The sequence below is a fragment of the Salvelinus namaycush genome, chromosome 14 (assembly GCF_016432855.1).
Source record: "Salvelinus namaycush isolate Seneca chromosome 14, SaNama_1.0, whole genome shotgun sequence".
In the NCBI taxonomy this organism is placed as follows: Eukaryota; Metazoa; Chordata; class Actinopteri; order Salmoniformes; family Salmonidae; genus Salvelinus; species Salvelinus namaycush.
Genome location: NC_052320.1, coordinates 2,988,035 through 3,005,621, shown reverse-complemented (window position 1 = coordinate 3,005,621; position 17,587 = coordinate 2,988,035). Strand labels below are relative to the sequence as shown.

Here is a 17,587-nt window from a genome sequence, read left to right as displayed (position 1 = left end):
CAGCAGCGAGGGTAAAGGACACCCTGGCCCCTATCAAGGAGCAGCTGGACCAATGGCAGCAGCAGTACGGAGACGCCAACACCAACAACAATGACGTCCACAAGGCCTTCCTGGAGGCCAACACCTCTGGTAGGTCTTCAACCACTAGACACTACTAGATAGTAGATCTGGTAGGTCTTCAACCACTAGACACTACTAGACAGTAGATCTGGTAGGTCTTCAACCACTAGACACTACTAGGCAGTAGATCTGGTAGGTCTTCAACCACTACACACTACTAGATAGTAGATCTGGTAGGTCTTCAACCACTAGACACTACTAGGTAGTAGATCTGGTAGGTCCACTAGACACTACTAGACAGTAGGTCTGGTAGGTCTTCAAACACTAGACACTACTAGATAGTAGGTCTGGTAGGTCCACTAGACACTACTAGATAGTTTCATTATATAGAGGCCAGGGACGCTGGCTTGACTTCCATTTTGAAAATTGCTATTATAGCTGATAATGATTGATTTTTATCAAGTGGTGTGTAGTGATTTGTTAAAGTCTGCTTGAATTGGTCGACTAAATTCAGAGGGGTTAAATGAGGAAGACACATGTTGGTTGTGCAACTGGTTTCCCTTTCCCTAAATGGCATGGTCCTGGATTTAATATAACCTTTATTAGGCCATTGTTCAAGGATGAAAAATCTTTGCTTCTCTGATCATGCAAAGGACGTGCTCAATGAATAAACATTTGCTGAAGTCTGATTAAATGGGTTTCGACTGACAGAACATTTTTGTCTGTGTGTGTCCCTCCAGTGGGTATGTTGGGCGAGGCCATCCCAATACTGATGAAGAAGCTGGACAAGCTGCAGAACCACTCAGCCCAGATGCCCAACATCTCAGAGAACATCCTCAGGATCAGACAGCTCATCGCTGAGGCTCGCAAGGCAGCCAGCAAGGTATGGTGGCTCACACGGGACAAACATAGCCCAGGCTCGCAATGTGAATACATACTGTTTGCTACCTCTAATTATACTGAACAAAAATATAAACATAACCTGTAAAGTGTTGGTCCCATGTTTCATGAGCTGAAATAACATATCCCAGAAATGTTCCATACGCACAAAAAGCTTATTTCTCTCAGATTTTGTGCACAAATCCATTTGCATCCCTGTTAGTGAGCATTTCTCCTTTGCCAAGATAATCCATCCACCTGACAGGTGTGAAATATAAAGAAGCCGATGAAACAGCATGATCATTACACAGGTGCACCTTGTGCTGGGGGACAATAAAAGGCCACTCTAAAATGTGCAGATTTGTCACACAACACAATGCCACAGATGTCTCAAGTTTTGAGGGGAGTATGTAATTGGCATGCTGACTGCAAGAATGTCCACCAGAGATATTGCCAGAGAATTTAATGTTAATTTCTCCACCCAGACAGCTGATGAAACTGTGGGTTTGCACAACCGAAGAATTTCTGTAGAAAACGTCTCAGGGAAGCTCACCTGAGTGCTCGTCGTCCTCACCAGGGTCTTGACCTGACTGCAGTTTGGCATCGTAACCGACTTCAGTGGGCAAATGCTCACCTTCGGATGAATCCCGGTTTCAACTGTACTGAGCGGTTTGGGGCGAGCGATTTGCTGATGTCAACGTTGTGAACAGAGTGCCCCATGGTGGCGGTGGGGTTATAGTATGGGCAGGCATAAGCTACAGACAACAAACGCAATTTAATTTTATCAAAGGCAATTTGAATGCACAGAGATACCATGAAGAGATCCTGAGGCCCATTGTCGTGCCATTCATCCACCACCATCACCTCATGTTTCAGCATGATAACGCACAGCCCCATGTCACAAGGATCTGTACACAATTCCTGGAAGCTAAAAATGTCCCAGTTCTTCCATGGCCTGCGTACTCACCAGACATGTCACCCATTGAGCATGTTTGGGATGCTCTGGATCGACGTGTACGACAGCATGTTCCAGTTCCCGACAATATCCAGCAACTTCGCATAGCCATTGAAGAGGAGTGGGACAACATTCCACAGGCCACAATCAACAGCCTGATCAACTCTATGTGAAGGAGATGTGTCACGCTGCACGAGGCAAATGGTGGCAACACCAGATACTGACTGGTTTTCTGATCCACGACCCTACCTTTGTTTTAAGGTATCTGTGACCAACAGATGCATATCTGTATTCCCAGTCGTGAAATCCATAGACTATGGCCTCATTAGTTTATTATTAATTTACTGATTTCCCTATATGAACTGTAGCTCAGTAAAATCTTTGAAATTGTTGCGTTTATTATTGTTCAGTTTAGTTTCGGATAAAAGTGTCTATTAAATGTACTTTTTGTATGAATAAAGTATTAATTTTGGTCAAAACTTATGATATTAAGACATCTATCTACTATGGACGGTTACATCAACATTACCCCTCTTCTCCCTCTCAGGTGAGCGTACCTGTCAAGTTCAACGGGACATCAGGTGTGCAGGTGCGTATCCCCAGTAACCTGGCAGACCTGGCAGCTTACACCTCCCTGAAGTTCTACATCACCCTGCCCGAGGCCTCACGCGCCCGCAGACAGGACCAACCAGACAAACAGTTTGTCTTTTACCTCGGAAACAGGGACGTAAGTATTTTATTATTATTAATATGATTATTATTTGTATTATAGTTATTATTATTACTATTATTATTATTATTATTATAATAAATATTATTATTATTCAACAGTTTTTTCACACAAATAGACAACACATATCATAATAACATATAAAATAAAATAATAAATACTGTTATTTTACACGTATACTGCGGGACAGAGAATAATTGATGTATTTTGTAAGCATTTCTAAACATTTATAAGCGTTCATAATTACGTATTTATGAAAGGCTCCCCAAGACTGTTTACCTTTCGACATCTTTATCCATAAACTGTATGTCATTGTTTGAAGAAGGTCATACCAAGGATCATTTTGCTATTTGATTTTGAATTTTAAACCCCTTGAAGTATCAATAAAATATATATACAAAAATTATTTGATAAACTTTTACTACTATTAGCCCATACAAACGCATTGAATAACAGATTTCAAAATAAATCGAATCAAATTGTATTTGTCACATGCGCCGAATAAAACAGGTGTAGTAGACCTTACCGTGAAATGCTTACTTACAAGCCCTTAACCAACAATGCAGTTCAAGAAATATAGTTAATCAATTAATAAAATGTTTGCTAAATAAACTAAAGTAAAACAATTAATAACTATATAACAATAACAAGGCTATATACAGGGGGTACCGGTACCGGGTCAATGTGTGGGGTACAGGTTAGTTGAGGTAATATGTACATGTAGGTAGGGGTAAAGTGACTATGCATAGATAATAAACAGCGAGTAGCAGCAGTGTAAAAACAAAGGGGGGGGGTCAATGTAAATAGTCCGGGTGGCCATTTGATTAATTATTCAGCTTTTTGGCTTGGGGGTAGAAGCTGTTAAGGAGCCTTTTGGACCTAGACTTGGCGCTCCGGTACCGCTTGCCGTGCGGTAGTATAGAGAACAGTCTATGACTTGGGTGACTGTAGTCTTTGACAATTGTTTGTGCTTTGTATATAGGTCCTGCCTGGTATATAGATCCTGGATGGCAGGAAGTTTGGCCCCAGTGATGTACTGGGCCATACGCACTACCCTCTGTAGCGCCTTACGGTCAGATGCCGAGCAATTGCCATACCAGGCGGTGATGCAACAAGTCAGGATGCTCTCGATGGTGCAGCTGTAGAACTTTTTGAGGACCCATGCCAAATCTTTTCAGTCTCCTGAGGGAGAAAAGGTGTTGTCGTGCCCTCTTCACAACTGTCTTGGTATGTTTGGACCATGATAGTTGGTTGGTGATGTGGACACCAAGGAACTTGAAACTCTCGACACGCTCCACTACAGTCCGTTGATGTTAATGGGGGCCTGTTCGGCCCTCTTTTTCCTGTAGTCCACTATCATCTCCTTTGTCTTGCTCACATTGAGGGAGAGGTTGTTGCCCTTGTAACAGTATAACTTTAGTACGTCCCCTCGCCCCGACCTCGGGTCGCCCACGAAGCATCATTACCCATCGCTCCACAAAGGCCGCGGCCCTTGCAGAGCAAGGGGAAACCCTACTTCAAGTCTCAGGGCAAGTGACGTAACCGATTGAAACGCTATTAGCGCGTACCCGCTAACTAGCTAGCCATTTCATATCCGTTACACCCTGACGCCACACAATTTACAACATGGAACAACAGATAGGCCCCCCCCCCAAAAAACGAAAGGAAGTTTGGCATATCTGATGCTTGGCATTTCCGCAATCCCACAGCTAGGGAGTATAGATTTTTTTCTCACCAGTTCATAAGACCTTCTCACGTACAGACTACTTTTGCCTAGACAATAGATTTCTGCCACATCACTGAGCGTGATTACCAAGCTACAGTCATTAAGAGATCATTCTCCTCTTACTATGAAACTACTTATACCAAATACACAGCCTAATTATCACCCTTGGTGTCCTAACTCACTACTGCTATCAGAAGAAACCCTTGGTGTCTTAACTCACTACTGCTATCAGAAGACACCCTTGGTGTCTTAACTCACTACTGCTATCAGAAGACACCCTTGGTGTCTTAACTCACTACTGCTATCAGAAGAAACCCTTGGTGTATTAACTCACTACTGCGATCAGAAGAAACCCTTGGTTGTTTAACTCACTACTGCGATCAGAAGAAACCCTTGGTGTCTTAACTCACTACTGCTATCAGAAGAAACCCTTGGTGTCCTAACTCACTACTGCTATCAGAAGAAACCCTTGGTGTCTTAACTCACTACTGCTATCAGAAGATACCCTTGTTGTCTTAACTCACTACTGCTATCAGAAGAAACCCTTGGTGTCTTAACTCACTACTGCTATCAGAAGAAACCCTTGGTGTCTTAACTCACTACTGCGATCAGAAGAAACCCGTGGTGTATTAACTCACTACTGCTATCAGAAGAAACCCTTGGTGTCCTAACTCACTACTGCTATCAGAAGAAACCCTTGGTGTATTAACTCATATCAGGCCAACATAGGTATATGCCTGCACCCGCCCGCCCGACTAGCATCACCACCCTGGACGGTTCCGACCTAGAATAGGTGGACAACTATAAATACCCAGGTGTCTGCTATCAGAAGAAACCCTCGGTGTCTTAACTCACTACTGCTATCAGAAGAAACCCTTGGTGTCACGATCGTTATTAAGGAGTGGACCAAGATGCAGCATTTCCATCATTTTATTTGGAGGAGAAACTTAAAGAACAAAAACAATAAAGTGAATAAACGAAACGTGAAGCTACATGCAGTGCAGAATGCACCTACACACAAACATAGTCAAGATCCCACAAATCACAATGGGGAAAATGGCTACCTAAATATGATCCCTAATCAGAGACAACGATAAACAGCTGCCTCTGATTGGGAACCATATCAGGCCAACATAGGTATATGCCCGCACCCGCCCGCCCGACTAGCATCACCACCCTGGACGGTTCCGACCTAGAATAGGTGGACAACTATAAATACCCAGGTGTCTGGTTAGACTGTAAACTCTCCTTACAGACTCATATTAAACATCTCCAATCCAAAATCAAATCTAGAATCGGCTTTCTAATTCGCAACAAAGCCTCCTTCACTCACGCCGCCAAACTTACCCTCGTAAAACTGACTTCTCAGTCACCTTACCTGGTAAGACGAGGGTTAAAACATTAAAAAAATTAAAAGGCGATAACCTGGTTGTCTGCTTTCCAACAGTAACTGGGAGATGAATTTGTCTTTCAGCAGGACAATATCCTAAAACACAAGACCAAATCTACACTGGAGTTGCTTACCAGGAAGACAGTGAATGGTCCTGGTCGATTTGTGATTTAAATCTCCTTGAAAGTTTACGTCAAGACCTGAAAATGGTTGTCTAGCAATGATCAACAACAAATTGTAAAGAGCTTGAAGAATGTTGAAAATAATAATGAGCAAATATTGTACAATCCAGGTGTGGAAAGCTCTTAGAGACTTACCCAGAAAGACTCACATCTGTAATCACTGCCAAAGGGGATTCTAACACGTATTGACTCAGTGGGTTGAATACTTATCTCATCAAGATATATTAGTGTTTTATTTTTCATACATTTTTTTCAAATGTTAGAAATGTTTCTTCCACTTTGACATCACAGAGTATTTTGTGTAGATCGTTGACAAAACAAATGACAATTTAATCCATTTTAATCCCACTTTGTAACACAACAAAATTTGGAAAATGTTAAGAGGTGTGAATATTTTCCGACGGCACTGAAGTCCAGTAATGATGCGTTTCCTGTTTCATGTCTGTAGTCCAGTAATGATGCGTTTCCTGTGTCATGTCTGTAGTCCAGTAATGATGCGTTTCCTGTTTCATGTCTCTAGACCAGTAAGGAGTTCCTGGGAATGATGCTGGAAGGGCAGAGACTGCACTGGCTCTTCAATGTGGGCGGAGAGACGACCGAGGTGGAGATGCCGGAGGATGTCCAAACAGATGGCAACTTCAACAACGTGGTCCTGGAAAGGTAACTACTGCCACGGTCATTGGTTGGATTTGTTCTTACTAGGGAACCCAATGTCTTAACCATTAGACCAAGAGGAATTCCTCATAGTCCATAGGCAATAATTTGCCTCGGGCAGGCGAAATCATCACGAGAATGTCATTCCAAATCACCTCCACTACACCAACCACTGGCTCTGTCGTTATCACCACCACCATGTTATCCTGCCCTCTCTCTCTTTCTTTCTCGCTCTCTCTCTTTATCTCTCTTTCTCACTCTCTCTCTAATAGAGCACAGAGGGTTTTCTTTAATGGAAGCTTGAGTGTGGTGTACCGCAGGGCAGCTGGCTAGGGTCATCATTGTTTTCTGTTTTTACTAATGAACTTCAATTGACATTGAATAAAGCCTGTATACACGTCAGATATGACAATAAAATAAATAACTAACACCATTGATAACTCGATAACCCTCGGGCTCCTGAGTGGCGCAGCAGCGGTCTAAGGCACTGCATCTCAGTGCAAGAGCCGTCACTACAGTCCCTGTTTCGAATCCAGGCTGTATCACATTCAACTGTGATTGGGAGTCCCATAGGACGGCGCACAATTCGCCCAGCGTCGTCCGGGTTGGGCCGGGGTAGTCCGTCATTGTAAATAAGAATTTGTTTTTAACTGACTTGCCAAGTTAAATAAAGGTTACATAACATAGAGCTCCAGTCAGTTTTAGAATGGGTAACTACCAAAAAGCTGGTGCTAAATATCTCAAAAACTAAAAGCATAGTTTTTGGGACAAATCACTCGCTCAAGCCTTAACCTCATCTATATCTAGTATTGAATTACGTGCCGATTGAGCAAGTTGAGGAGACTAAACTGCTGGGTGTAACCCTTAGATAGCAAGCTTTCATGGTAAAAACATTTACAGTGCATTCAGAAATTATTAATTTCACATTTTGTTACGTTACAGCTTTATTCAAAAATTGACGAAATTTCATTTTTTTCCCATCAATCTACACACAATGCCCCATAATGACATCACAATACCCCATAATGACATCCCAATACCCTATAATGACAGTGAAATCAATTTTACATTTTCTTTTGCAAACTGAAAAAACTGAAATACCTTATTTACCTAAGTATTCAGACTCTTTGCTAGGAGACTTGAAATTAAGCTCAGGTGCATCCTGTTTCCATTGATCATCCTTGAGATGTTTCTACAACTTGATTGGAGTCCACCTGGGGTAAATTCAATTGATTGGACATGATTTGGAAAGGCACACACCTGTCTATATAAGGTCCCACAGTTGACAGTACATGTCAGAGCAAAAACCAAGCCATGAGGTCGAAGGAATTGTCCATAGAGCTCCGAGACAGGATTGTGTCGAGGCACAGATCTGGGGAAGGGTATCAAAAAATGTCTGCAGCATTGAAGGTCCACAAGAACACAGTGGCCTCCATCATTCTTAAATGGAAGAAGTTTGAAACCACCAAGATTCTTCCTAGAGCTGGCCGCCCAGCCAAACTGAGCAATCGGGGGAGAAGGGCCTTGGTCAGGGAGGTGACCAAGAACCCGATGGTCACTCTGACAGAGCTCCAGAGTTTCTCTGTGGAGATGGGAGAACCTTCCAGAAGGACAACCATCTCTGCAGCACTCCACCAATCAGGCGTTTATGGTAGAGTGGCCAGACGGAAGCCACTCCTCAGTAAAAGGCACATGACAGTCCGCTTGCAGTTTGCCAAAAGGCACCTAAAGGACTCTCAGACCATGAGAAACAAGATTCTCTGGTCTGATGAAACCAATTTTGAACGCTTTGGCCTGAATGCCAAGCATCACGTCTGGAAGAAACCTAGCACCATCCCTACGATCAAGCATGGCGGTGGCAGTATAATGCTGTGGGGATGTTTTTCAGGACAAGCTTTCGGAATGTCCTTGAGTGGTCCAGCCAGAGCCCGGACTTAAACCCGATCGAACATCTCTGGAGAGACGTGAAAATAGCTGTGCAGCAATGCTCCCCATCCAACCTGAAAGAGCTTGAGAGGATCTGCAGAGAAGAATGGGAGAAACTCCCCAAATACAGGTGTGCCAAGCTTGTAGCGTCATACCCAAGAAGACTCGAGGCTGTAATCGCTGCCAAAGGTGCTTCAACAAAGTACTGAGTAGAGGGTCAGAACACTTATGTAAATGTCATATTTCCATATGTTTTTTATTATACATTTTCAAAAATGTCTAATAACCTGTTTTTGCTTTTTCACTATGGGGTATTGTGATGTCATTATGGGGTATTGTGATGTCATTATGGGGTATTGTGATGTCATTATGGGGTATTGTGATGTCGTTATGGGGTATTGTGTGTAGATTGATGGGAAGAAAAAACGATGTAGTACATTTTAGAATAAGGCTGTAACGTAACAAAATGTGAAATAAGTCAAGGGGTCTGAATACAATGCACTGTACAATCAATGGATGCTAAAATGTGAAGAGTGCTTTGGTCTACTGTCTTGATATCTCAGTCAACCAGACAGGCCCTAGTTTTGTCGCACCTGGACTACTGCCCAGTTGTTTGGTCAGGTGTGGAAAAGGACATAGGCAAATTGCAGTTGGTGCAAAACAGAGGAGCACGTATTGTGCTTAGATGTACACAGAGGGCGAATGTCAATGACATACATGTCAATCTCTACTGGCTCAAAGTTGAGGAGAGATTGGGACTGTGAAGAGACACAGGCATTTTTAGGTATTATGTATTGTATTATGTAGTGTGATATGTGATACATAGTTGTGGTACGAGTGTGATATGTGATTGTCTCAACTGGCTATCTTGAGATGAATGCACTAGCTGTGGGTCGCTCTTGATGGGAGCTTCTGTTAGATGACTTGTTCATGTAATTTGATGTATTCTATTTGTTGTATTTCTGTTTCCTGTTTGGACCCCAGGAAGAGTTGCCGCTGCCTTGGGGATCTTAATAAATACTACTAATACCACTCTCTCTCTCTCTCTGTCGCTCTCTCTCGCTGTCTCTGTCTCTGTTTGTCTCTCTCGCTCTCTCTCTCTCCCTCTCTCTCTGTCTCTCTCTTCCTCTCTCTGTCTCTCTCTCTCTCTCTTCCTATCTCTGTCTCTCTCTTCCTCTCTATGTCTCTCTCTTCCTCTCTCTGTCTCTCTCTGTCTCTCTCTCTCTCTCTCTCTGTCTCTCTCTTCCTCTCTCTATAGGATCCTTCAGTACGGTCAGATGGCCATGACGTCGGAGACCAGGATAACCAAGGCTGTGGTGGAGGCAGGAGGGGACAGCGGACTGCTCAACCTCCAGACTGAAGAGACTGTGTTCTATGTGGGAGGATACCCTGACACGTTCACGGTGAGAGGGAGCTGTGTGTGTGTGTGTGGGTGTGTGGGTGTGTGGGTGGGTGGGTGGGTGGGTGGGTGGGTGGGTGGGTGGTTCGAAGGACCACACTGTATCCACAGCCTTTCGTAGATATACAGTGGTTATACATACAGTAGACCTTTAGTTTCTCCCTTATACACTACATGACCAAAAGTATGTATGTGATGGACGATTAGGCCTGGCTCGCAGTCGGCGTTCCAATTCATCCTAAAGGTGTTTGATGGGGTTGAGGTCAGGGCTTTGTGCAGGCCAGACAAGTTCTTCCACACCGATCTCGTAAAACCATTTCTGTATGGACCTCGCTTTGTGCACAGGGGCATTGTCATGCTGAAACAGGAAAGGGCCTTCCCCAAACTGTTGCCACAAAGTTGGAGCACAGAATCGTCTAGAATGTAATTGCATGCTGTAGCGTTAAGATTTCCCTTCACTGGAACTAAGGGGCCCGAACCATGAAAAACAGCCCCAGACCATTATTCCTCTTCCACCAAACTTTACAGTTGGCTCTATGCATTGGGCAGGTAGCATTCTTCTGGCATCTGCTTTACACCACTCCAGCCGACGCTTGGTATTGCGCATGGTGAACTTAGGCTTGTGTGCGGCTGCTCGACCATGGAAACCCATTTCATGAAGCTCCAAATGAACAGTTATTGTGCTGACGTTGCTTCCAGAGGCAGTTTAAAAATCCAGAGGCAGTGTTGAAACTGAGGACAGAGGATTTTTTACACATTACGCGCTTGAGCACTCGCTGGTCCCATTCTGTGAACTTGTGTGATCTACCACTTCGCGGCTGAGCCGTTGCTGCTCCTAGACGTTTCCACTTCACAATAACAGCCCTTACAGTTGACCAAGGCAGCTCTAGCAGGGCAGAAATTGGATGAACTGACTTGTTGGGAAGGTGTTATCCAATGACGGTGCCACGTTGAAAGTCACTGAGCTCTTCACTAAGGCCAATATTTGTCTATGGAGATTGCATGGCTGTGTGCTTGATTTTATACACCTGTCAGCAATAGGTGTCCTGAAATAGCCAAATCCACTAATTTGAAGGGGTGTCCACATACTTTCGTATATATTTAATGTATCTCTATTGTTAGTAACTCATAGATCTGTTTCCTCGCTCAGCTTCATAAGTAACCCATATATCTCTAGCTTCTCTCAGCTCCTTTAGTAACCCATATCTCTCTAGCTTCTCTCAGCTCCTTCAGTAACCCATATCTCTCTAGCTTCTCTCAGCTCCTTCAGTAACCCATATCTCTCTAGCTTCTCTCAGCTCCTTTAGTAACCCATATATCTCTAGCTTCTCTCAGCTCATTTAGTAACCCATATATCTCTCTAGCTTCTCTCAGCTCATTTAGTAACCCATATATCTCTAGCTTCTCTCAGCTCCTTCAGTAACCCATATATCTCTAGCTTCTCTCAACTCCTTCAGTAACCCATATATCTCTCTAGCTTCTCTCAGCTCCTTCAGTAACCCATATATCTCTCTAGCTTCTCTCAGCTCCTTCAGTAACCCATATCTCTCTCGCTTCTCTCAGCTCCTTCAGTAACCCATATCTCTCTAGCTTCTCTCAGCTCCTTTAGTAACCCATATATCTCTCTATCTTCTCTCAGCTCATTTAGTAACCCATATATCTCTCTAGCTTCTCTCAGCTTCATAAGTAACCCATATATCTCTCTAGCTTCTATCAGCTTCATAAGTAACCCATATCTCTCTAGCTTCTCTCAGCTCCTTTAGTAACCCATATCTCTCTAGCTTCTCTCAGCTCATTTAGTAACCCATATCTCTCTAGCTTCTCTCAGCTTCATAAGTAACCCATATATCTCTCTAGCTTCTCTCAGCTCATTTAGTAACCCATATCTCTCTGTTCTTCTCTCAGCCCCTTAGTAACATCTCTTCCTCTCTGTTCTTCTCTCAGCCCCTTAGTAACATCTCTGTCTCTCTGTTCTTCTCTCAGCCCCTTAGTAACATCTCTGTCTCTCTGTTCTTCTCTCAGCCCCTTAGTAACATCTCTGTCTCTCTGTTCTTCTCTCAGCCCCTTAGTAACATCTCTGTCTCTCTGTTCTTCTCTCAGCCCCTTAGTAACATCTCTGTCTCTCTGTTCTTCTCTCAGCCCCTTAGTAACATCTCTGTCTCTCTGTTCTTCTCTCAGCCCCTTAGTAACATCTCTGTCTCTCTGTTCTTCTCTCAGCCCATTAGTAACATCTCTTTCTCTCTGTTCTTCTCTCAGCCCCTTAGTAACATCTCTGTCTCTCTGTTCTTCTCTCAGCCCCTTAGTAACATCTCTGTCTCTCTGTTCTTCTCTCAGCCCCTTAGTAACATCTCTGTCTCTCTGTTCTTCTCTCAGCCCCTTAGTAACATCTCTGTCTCTCTGTTCTTCTCTCAGCCCCTTAGTAACATCTCTGTCTCTCTGTTCTTCTCTCAGCCCCTTAGTAACATCTCTTCCTCTCTGTTCTTCTCTCAGCCCCTTAGTAACATATCTTTCTCTCTGTTCTTCTCTCAGCCCCTTAGTAACATCTCTGTCTCTCTGTTCTTCTCTCAGCCCCTTAGTAACATCTCTGTCTCTCTGTTCTTCTCTCAGCCCCTTAGTAACATCTCTTCCTCTCTGTTCTTCTCTCAGCCCCTTAGTAACATCTCTTCCTCTCTGTTCTTCTCTCAGCCCCTTAGTAACATCTCTGTCTCTCTGTTCTTCTCTCAGCCCCTTAGTAACATCTCTTCCTCTCTGTTCTTCTCTCAGCCCCTTAGTAACATCTCTGTCTCTCTGTTCTTCTCTCAGCCCCTTAGTAACATCTCTTCCTCTCTGTTCTTCTCTCAGCCCCTTAGTAACATCTCTGTCTCTCTGTTCTTCTCTCAGCCCCTTAGTAACATCTCTGTCTCTCTGTTCTTCTCTCAGCCTCTTAGTAACATCTCTTCCTCTCTGTTCTTCTCTCAGCCCCTTAGTAACATCTCTGTCTCTCTGTTCTTCTCTCAGCCCCTTAGTAACATCTCTTTCTCTCTGTTCTTCTCTCAGCCCCTTAGTAACATCTCTGTCTCTCTGTTCTTCTCTCAGCCCCTTAGTAACATCTCTGTCTCTCTGTTCTTCTCTCAGCCCCTTAGTAACATCTCTGTCTCTCTGTTCTTCTCTCAGCCCCTTAGTAACATCTCTGTCTCTCTGTTCTTCTCTCAGCCCCTTAGTAACATCTCTTCCTCTCTGTTCTTCTCTCAGCCCCTTAGTAACATCTCTGTCTCTCTGTTCTTCTCTCAGCCCCTTAGTAACATCTCTTCCTCTCTGTTCTTCTCTCAGCCCCTTAGTAACATCTCTGTCTCTCTGTTCTTCTCTCAGCCCCTTAGTAACATCTCTTCCTCTCTGTTCTTCTCTCAGCCCCTTAGTAACATCTCTTCCTCTCTGTTCTTCTCTCAGCCCCTTAGTAACATCTCTGTCTCTCTGTTCTTCTCTCAGCCCCTTAGTAACATCTCTGTCTCTCTGTTCTTCTCTCAGCCCCTTAGTAACATCTCTGTCTCTTTGTTCTTCTCTCAGCCCCTTAGTAACATCTCTGTCTCTCTGTTCTTCTCTCAGCCCCTTAGTAACATCTCTGTCTCTCTGTTCTTCTCTCAGCCCCTTAGTAACATCTCTGTCTCTCTGTTCTTCTCTCAGCCCCCTCTCCAGCTCCAGTTGCCCAACTTCAAGGGCTGTATTGAGCTGGAGACCCTGAATGAGGAGGTGCTCAGTCTCTATAACTTTGAGAACATCTTCCAACTCAACACCACCAAGGAGAAACCATGTGGAAGGTGGGACCATTAGCCGACCGCTACGTCTTATCTCTATGGCTGGAGCGCTCAGCACTGAATACTAACAAGAGCCACAAACCGCCGTGTGTTGACTTCTGTATCTGGGAGCTATAGTTTATATCCCCTAATTAAAATGATCAACATTTATAGAATTATTATGATCTTATCATTTGCTGTCTATGGCCTAATTCACGGTCAGCTAGCAAAACCCATGTTACGAAAGCATTTGACACAAAAAATGTGTATGAATTGTCTGTGAATATTGTGATGTTGTTAGGCGTGTTAGTGACGTGTTTTTCTCCGTCCGTCAGAACTATGCCGGTGTTGACCCAGCAGTGGGTGAACGACGCGGCCTACTTTGACGGGACGGGTTATGCTGAGGTCACCTTGAAGGAGGAAACGGGGAAGATGCAGCGCTTTGAACAGGAAGTTAAACTGATGAGTCACAACGGCATCTTGCTCATGCTCCTCAGCCAGGTCAGAGGTCATACTACTGCTGCTGGGGTTTAAGTCTCAAGATCACTATACTGGCATGAAAATGTATTTTCTCAGTGTTTAGCACTGGATATGATAGGATTAACAGGGGCAGCAGGTAGCCTAGTGGTTAGGGCGTTGGACTTGTAACCGAAAGGTTGCAAGATTGAATCCCCCGAGCTGACAAGGTAAAATCTGTCGTTCTGCCCCTGAACAAGGCAGTTAACCCACTGTTCCTAGGCCGTCAATGAAAATAAGAATTTGTTCTTAACTGACTTGCCTAGTTAAATAAAGATATAATAAATAAAAAAATGTTTAACTCTAATGTCTCAGAGGGAAAACCTTTCTTAGACACACAATACTGCTGTATAAACAAAATAACTGCTGTGTACCATAGTATTATACTATACTGTAACTACAGACTGTTAACACTGGGGCCTGATTCAGTTGGACACTGCCCATCATGGATTTAAAAGCATTGGATTGGTGTAGCCATGCGAGAAAGTTTGCTACTGCACACTTCAAGGGAAAGGAGTCAGGACTTAGCCAGTGTATGGATGCGTCCGTCAGATGGTAGCTTCCTGTTTTAACCTGTCTGTGTATTGATGTCCTGTTGCTTCCTGTTTTAACCTGTCTGTGTATTGATGTCCTGTAGCTTCCTGTTTTAACCTGTCTGTGTATTGATGTCCTGTTGCTTCCTGTTTTAACCTGTCTGTGTATTGATGCCCTGTAGCTTCCTGTTTTAACCTGTCTGTGTATTGATGCCCTGTAGCTTCCTGTTTTAACCTGTCTGTGTATTGATGTCCTGTAGCTTCCTGTTTTAACCTGTCTGTGTATTGATGCCCTGTAGCTTCCTGTTTTAACCTGTCTGTGTATTGATGCCCTGTAGCTTCCTGTTTTAACCTGTCTGTGTATTGATGTCCTGTAGCTTCCTGTTTTAACCTGTCTGTGTATTGATGTCCTGTTGCTTCCTGTTTTAACCTGTCTGTGTATTGATGTCCTGTAGCTTCCTGTTTTAACCTGTCTGTGTATTGATGCCCTGTAGCTTCCTGTTTTAACCTGTCTGTGTATTGATGCCCTGTAGCTTCCTGTTTTAACCTGTCTGTGTATTGATGCCCTGTAGCTTCCTGTTTTAACCTGTCTGTGTATTGATGTCCTGTAGCTTCCTGTTTTAACCTGTCTGTGTATTGATGCCCTGTAGCTTCCTGTTTTAACCTGTCTGTGTATTGATGCCCTGTAGCTTCCTGTTTTAACCTGTCTGTGTATTGATGTCCTGTAGCTTCCTGTTTTAACCTGTCTGTGTATTGATGTCCTGTTGCTTCCTGTTTTAACCTGTCTGTGTATTGATGCCCTGTAGCTTCCTGTTTTAACCTGTCTGTGTATTGATGCCCTGTAGCTTCCTGTTTTAACCTGTCTGTGTATTGATGCCCTGTAGCTTCCTGTTTTAACCTGTCTGTGTATTGATGTCCTGTTGCTTCCTGTTTTAACCTGTCTGTGTATTGATGCCCTGTAGCTTCCTGTTTTAACCTGTCTGTGTATTGATGCCCTGTAGCTTCCTGTTTTAACCTGTCTGTGTATTGATGTCCTGTTGCTTCCTGTTTTAACCTGTCTGTGTATTGATGTCCTGTAGCTTCCTGTTTTAACCTGTCTGTGTATTGATGTCCTGTTGCTTCCTGTTTTAACCTGTCTGTGTATTGATGCCCTGTAGCTTCCTGTTTTAACCTGTCTGTGTATTGATGCCCTGTAGCTTCCTGTTTTAACCTGTCTGTGTATTGATGCCCTGTAGCTTCCTGTTTTAACCTGTCTGTGTATTGATGTCCTGTTGCTTCCTGTTTTAACCTGTCTGTGTATTGATGCCCTGTAGCTTCCTGTTTTAACCTGTCTGTGTATTGATGCCCTGTAGCTTCCTGTTTTAACCTGTCTGTGTATTGATGTCCTGTTGCTTCCTGTTTTAACCTGTCTGTGTATTGATGCCCTGTAGCTTCCTGTTTTAACCTGTCTGTGTATTGATGTCCTGTAGCTTCCTGTTTTAACCTGTCTGTGTATTGATGTCCTGTAGCTTCCTGTTTTAACCTGTCTGTGTGTTGATGCCCTGTAGCTTCCTGTTTTAACCTGTCTGTGTATTGATGCCCTGTTGCTTCCTGTTTTAACCTGTCTGTGTATTGATGTCCTGTAGCTTCCTGTTTTAACCTGTCTGTGTATTGATGTCCTGTTGCTTCCTGTTTTAACCTGTCTGTGTATTGATGCCCTGTAGCTTCCTGTTTTAACCTGTCTGTGTATTGATGTCCTGTAGCTTCCTGTTTTAACCTGTCTGTGTATTGATGCCCTGTAGCTTCCTGTTTTAACCTGTCTGTGTATTGATGTCCTGTAGCTTCCTGTTTTAACCTGTCTGCGTATTGATGTCCTGTTGCTTCCTGTTTTAACCTGTCTGCGTATTTGACCCCATCAGGAGAAGTTCCTGAGCTTGGTGGTGCGTCAGGGACGTCTCAGGGTCTTCTATGACGTCACTGGTTCTCTACAGGAGCTGGAGCCTAAAGACCCAGAATCCCCTTACCTCAAGATCAGCGACGCTGAACCCAAATCTGTAAGAAACATTATACTGTTTATACTGTAGCAAGTGTTAAAGCTGCAATATGTCACTTTTGGACGACCCGACCAAATTCACATAGAAATGTGAGTTATAGATCTGTTATTCTCATTGAAAGCAAGTCTAAGAAGCGGTAGATGTGTTCTATGTGCGATATTTCTATGCTTCCCGTTCTTAAGTTTATTTTACTTTACTTTAAGTAATAAAGTTGTAAAGTTTGGTGTTTGTGTTGTAAGTTACAGTGTGACTGTTACGTTCAGGTGTTTGTGTTGTAAGTTACAGTGTGACTGTTACGTTCAGGTGTTTGTGTTCCTGTGTGACTGTTACACTCGGGTGTTTGTGTTCCTGTGTAGTTGGAGATCATCCTCCTCTACGATACGGCCACGCGTGTTGTGGTGAGGAACAACCGCCAAACCCTGCTCAACTACGTCTTCACCACGCCCCTGCCGCGCTTCGAAGCCAGCTACTACCTGGCTGGTGTACCAGAGGACAAGATGCCTGAAAAGTTAGACACATGCACACATACAGTACCAGTCTAAAGTTTGGACAGACCTACTCATTCCAGGGTTTTTCTTTATTTTGACTTTTTTCTATATTGTAGAATAATAGTGAAGACATCAAAACTATGAAATAACACATATGGAAACATGTAGTAACATAAAAAGTGTTAAACAAATCAAAATATATTTTATATTTGAGATTATTTGAAGTAGCCACCCTTTGCCTTGATGACAGCTTTGCACACTCTTGGCATTCTCTCAACTATCTTCACCTGGAATGCTTTTCCAACAGTCTTGAAGGAGTTCCCACACATGTTGAGCACTTGTTGGC

At 43.5% G+C, this 17,587-nt stretch overlaps 1 protein-coding gene across 1 annotated transcript in view; it reads left to right on the top strand.

Annotated features, from left to right (window-relative positions):
- The window catches only part of LOC120059549 (laminin subunit alpha-5-like), a 316,678-nt gene that overhangs the window by 276,268 nt on the left and 22,823 nt on the right, over positions 1-17,587 (top strand). The window contains 9 exon segments of the mRNA XM_039008682.1: positions 1-129; positions 801-943; positions 2,442-2,621; positions 6,443-6,582; positions 9,761-9,905; positions 13,562-13,695; positions 14,007-14,172; positions 16,619-16,753; positions 17,110-17,261. The exon segment at positions 1-129 is cut by the window's left edge and continues 57 nt beyond it. Of these exon segments, the coding sequence (XP_038864610.1) occupies positions 1-129; positions 801-943; positions 2,442-2,621; positions 6,443-6,582; positions 9,761-9,905; positions 13,562-13,695; positions 14,007-14,172; positions 16,619-16,753; positions 17,110-17,261 (1,324 nt within the window).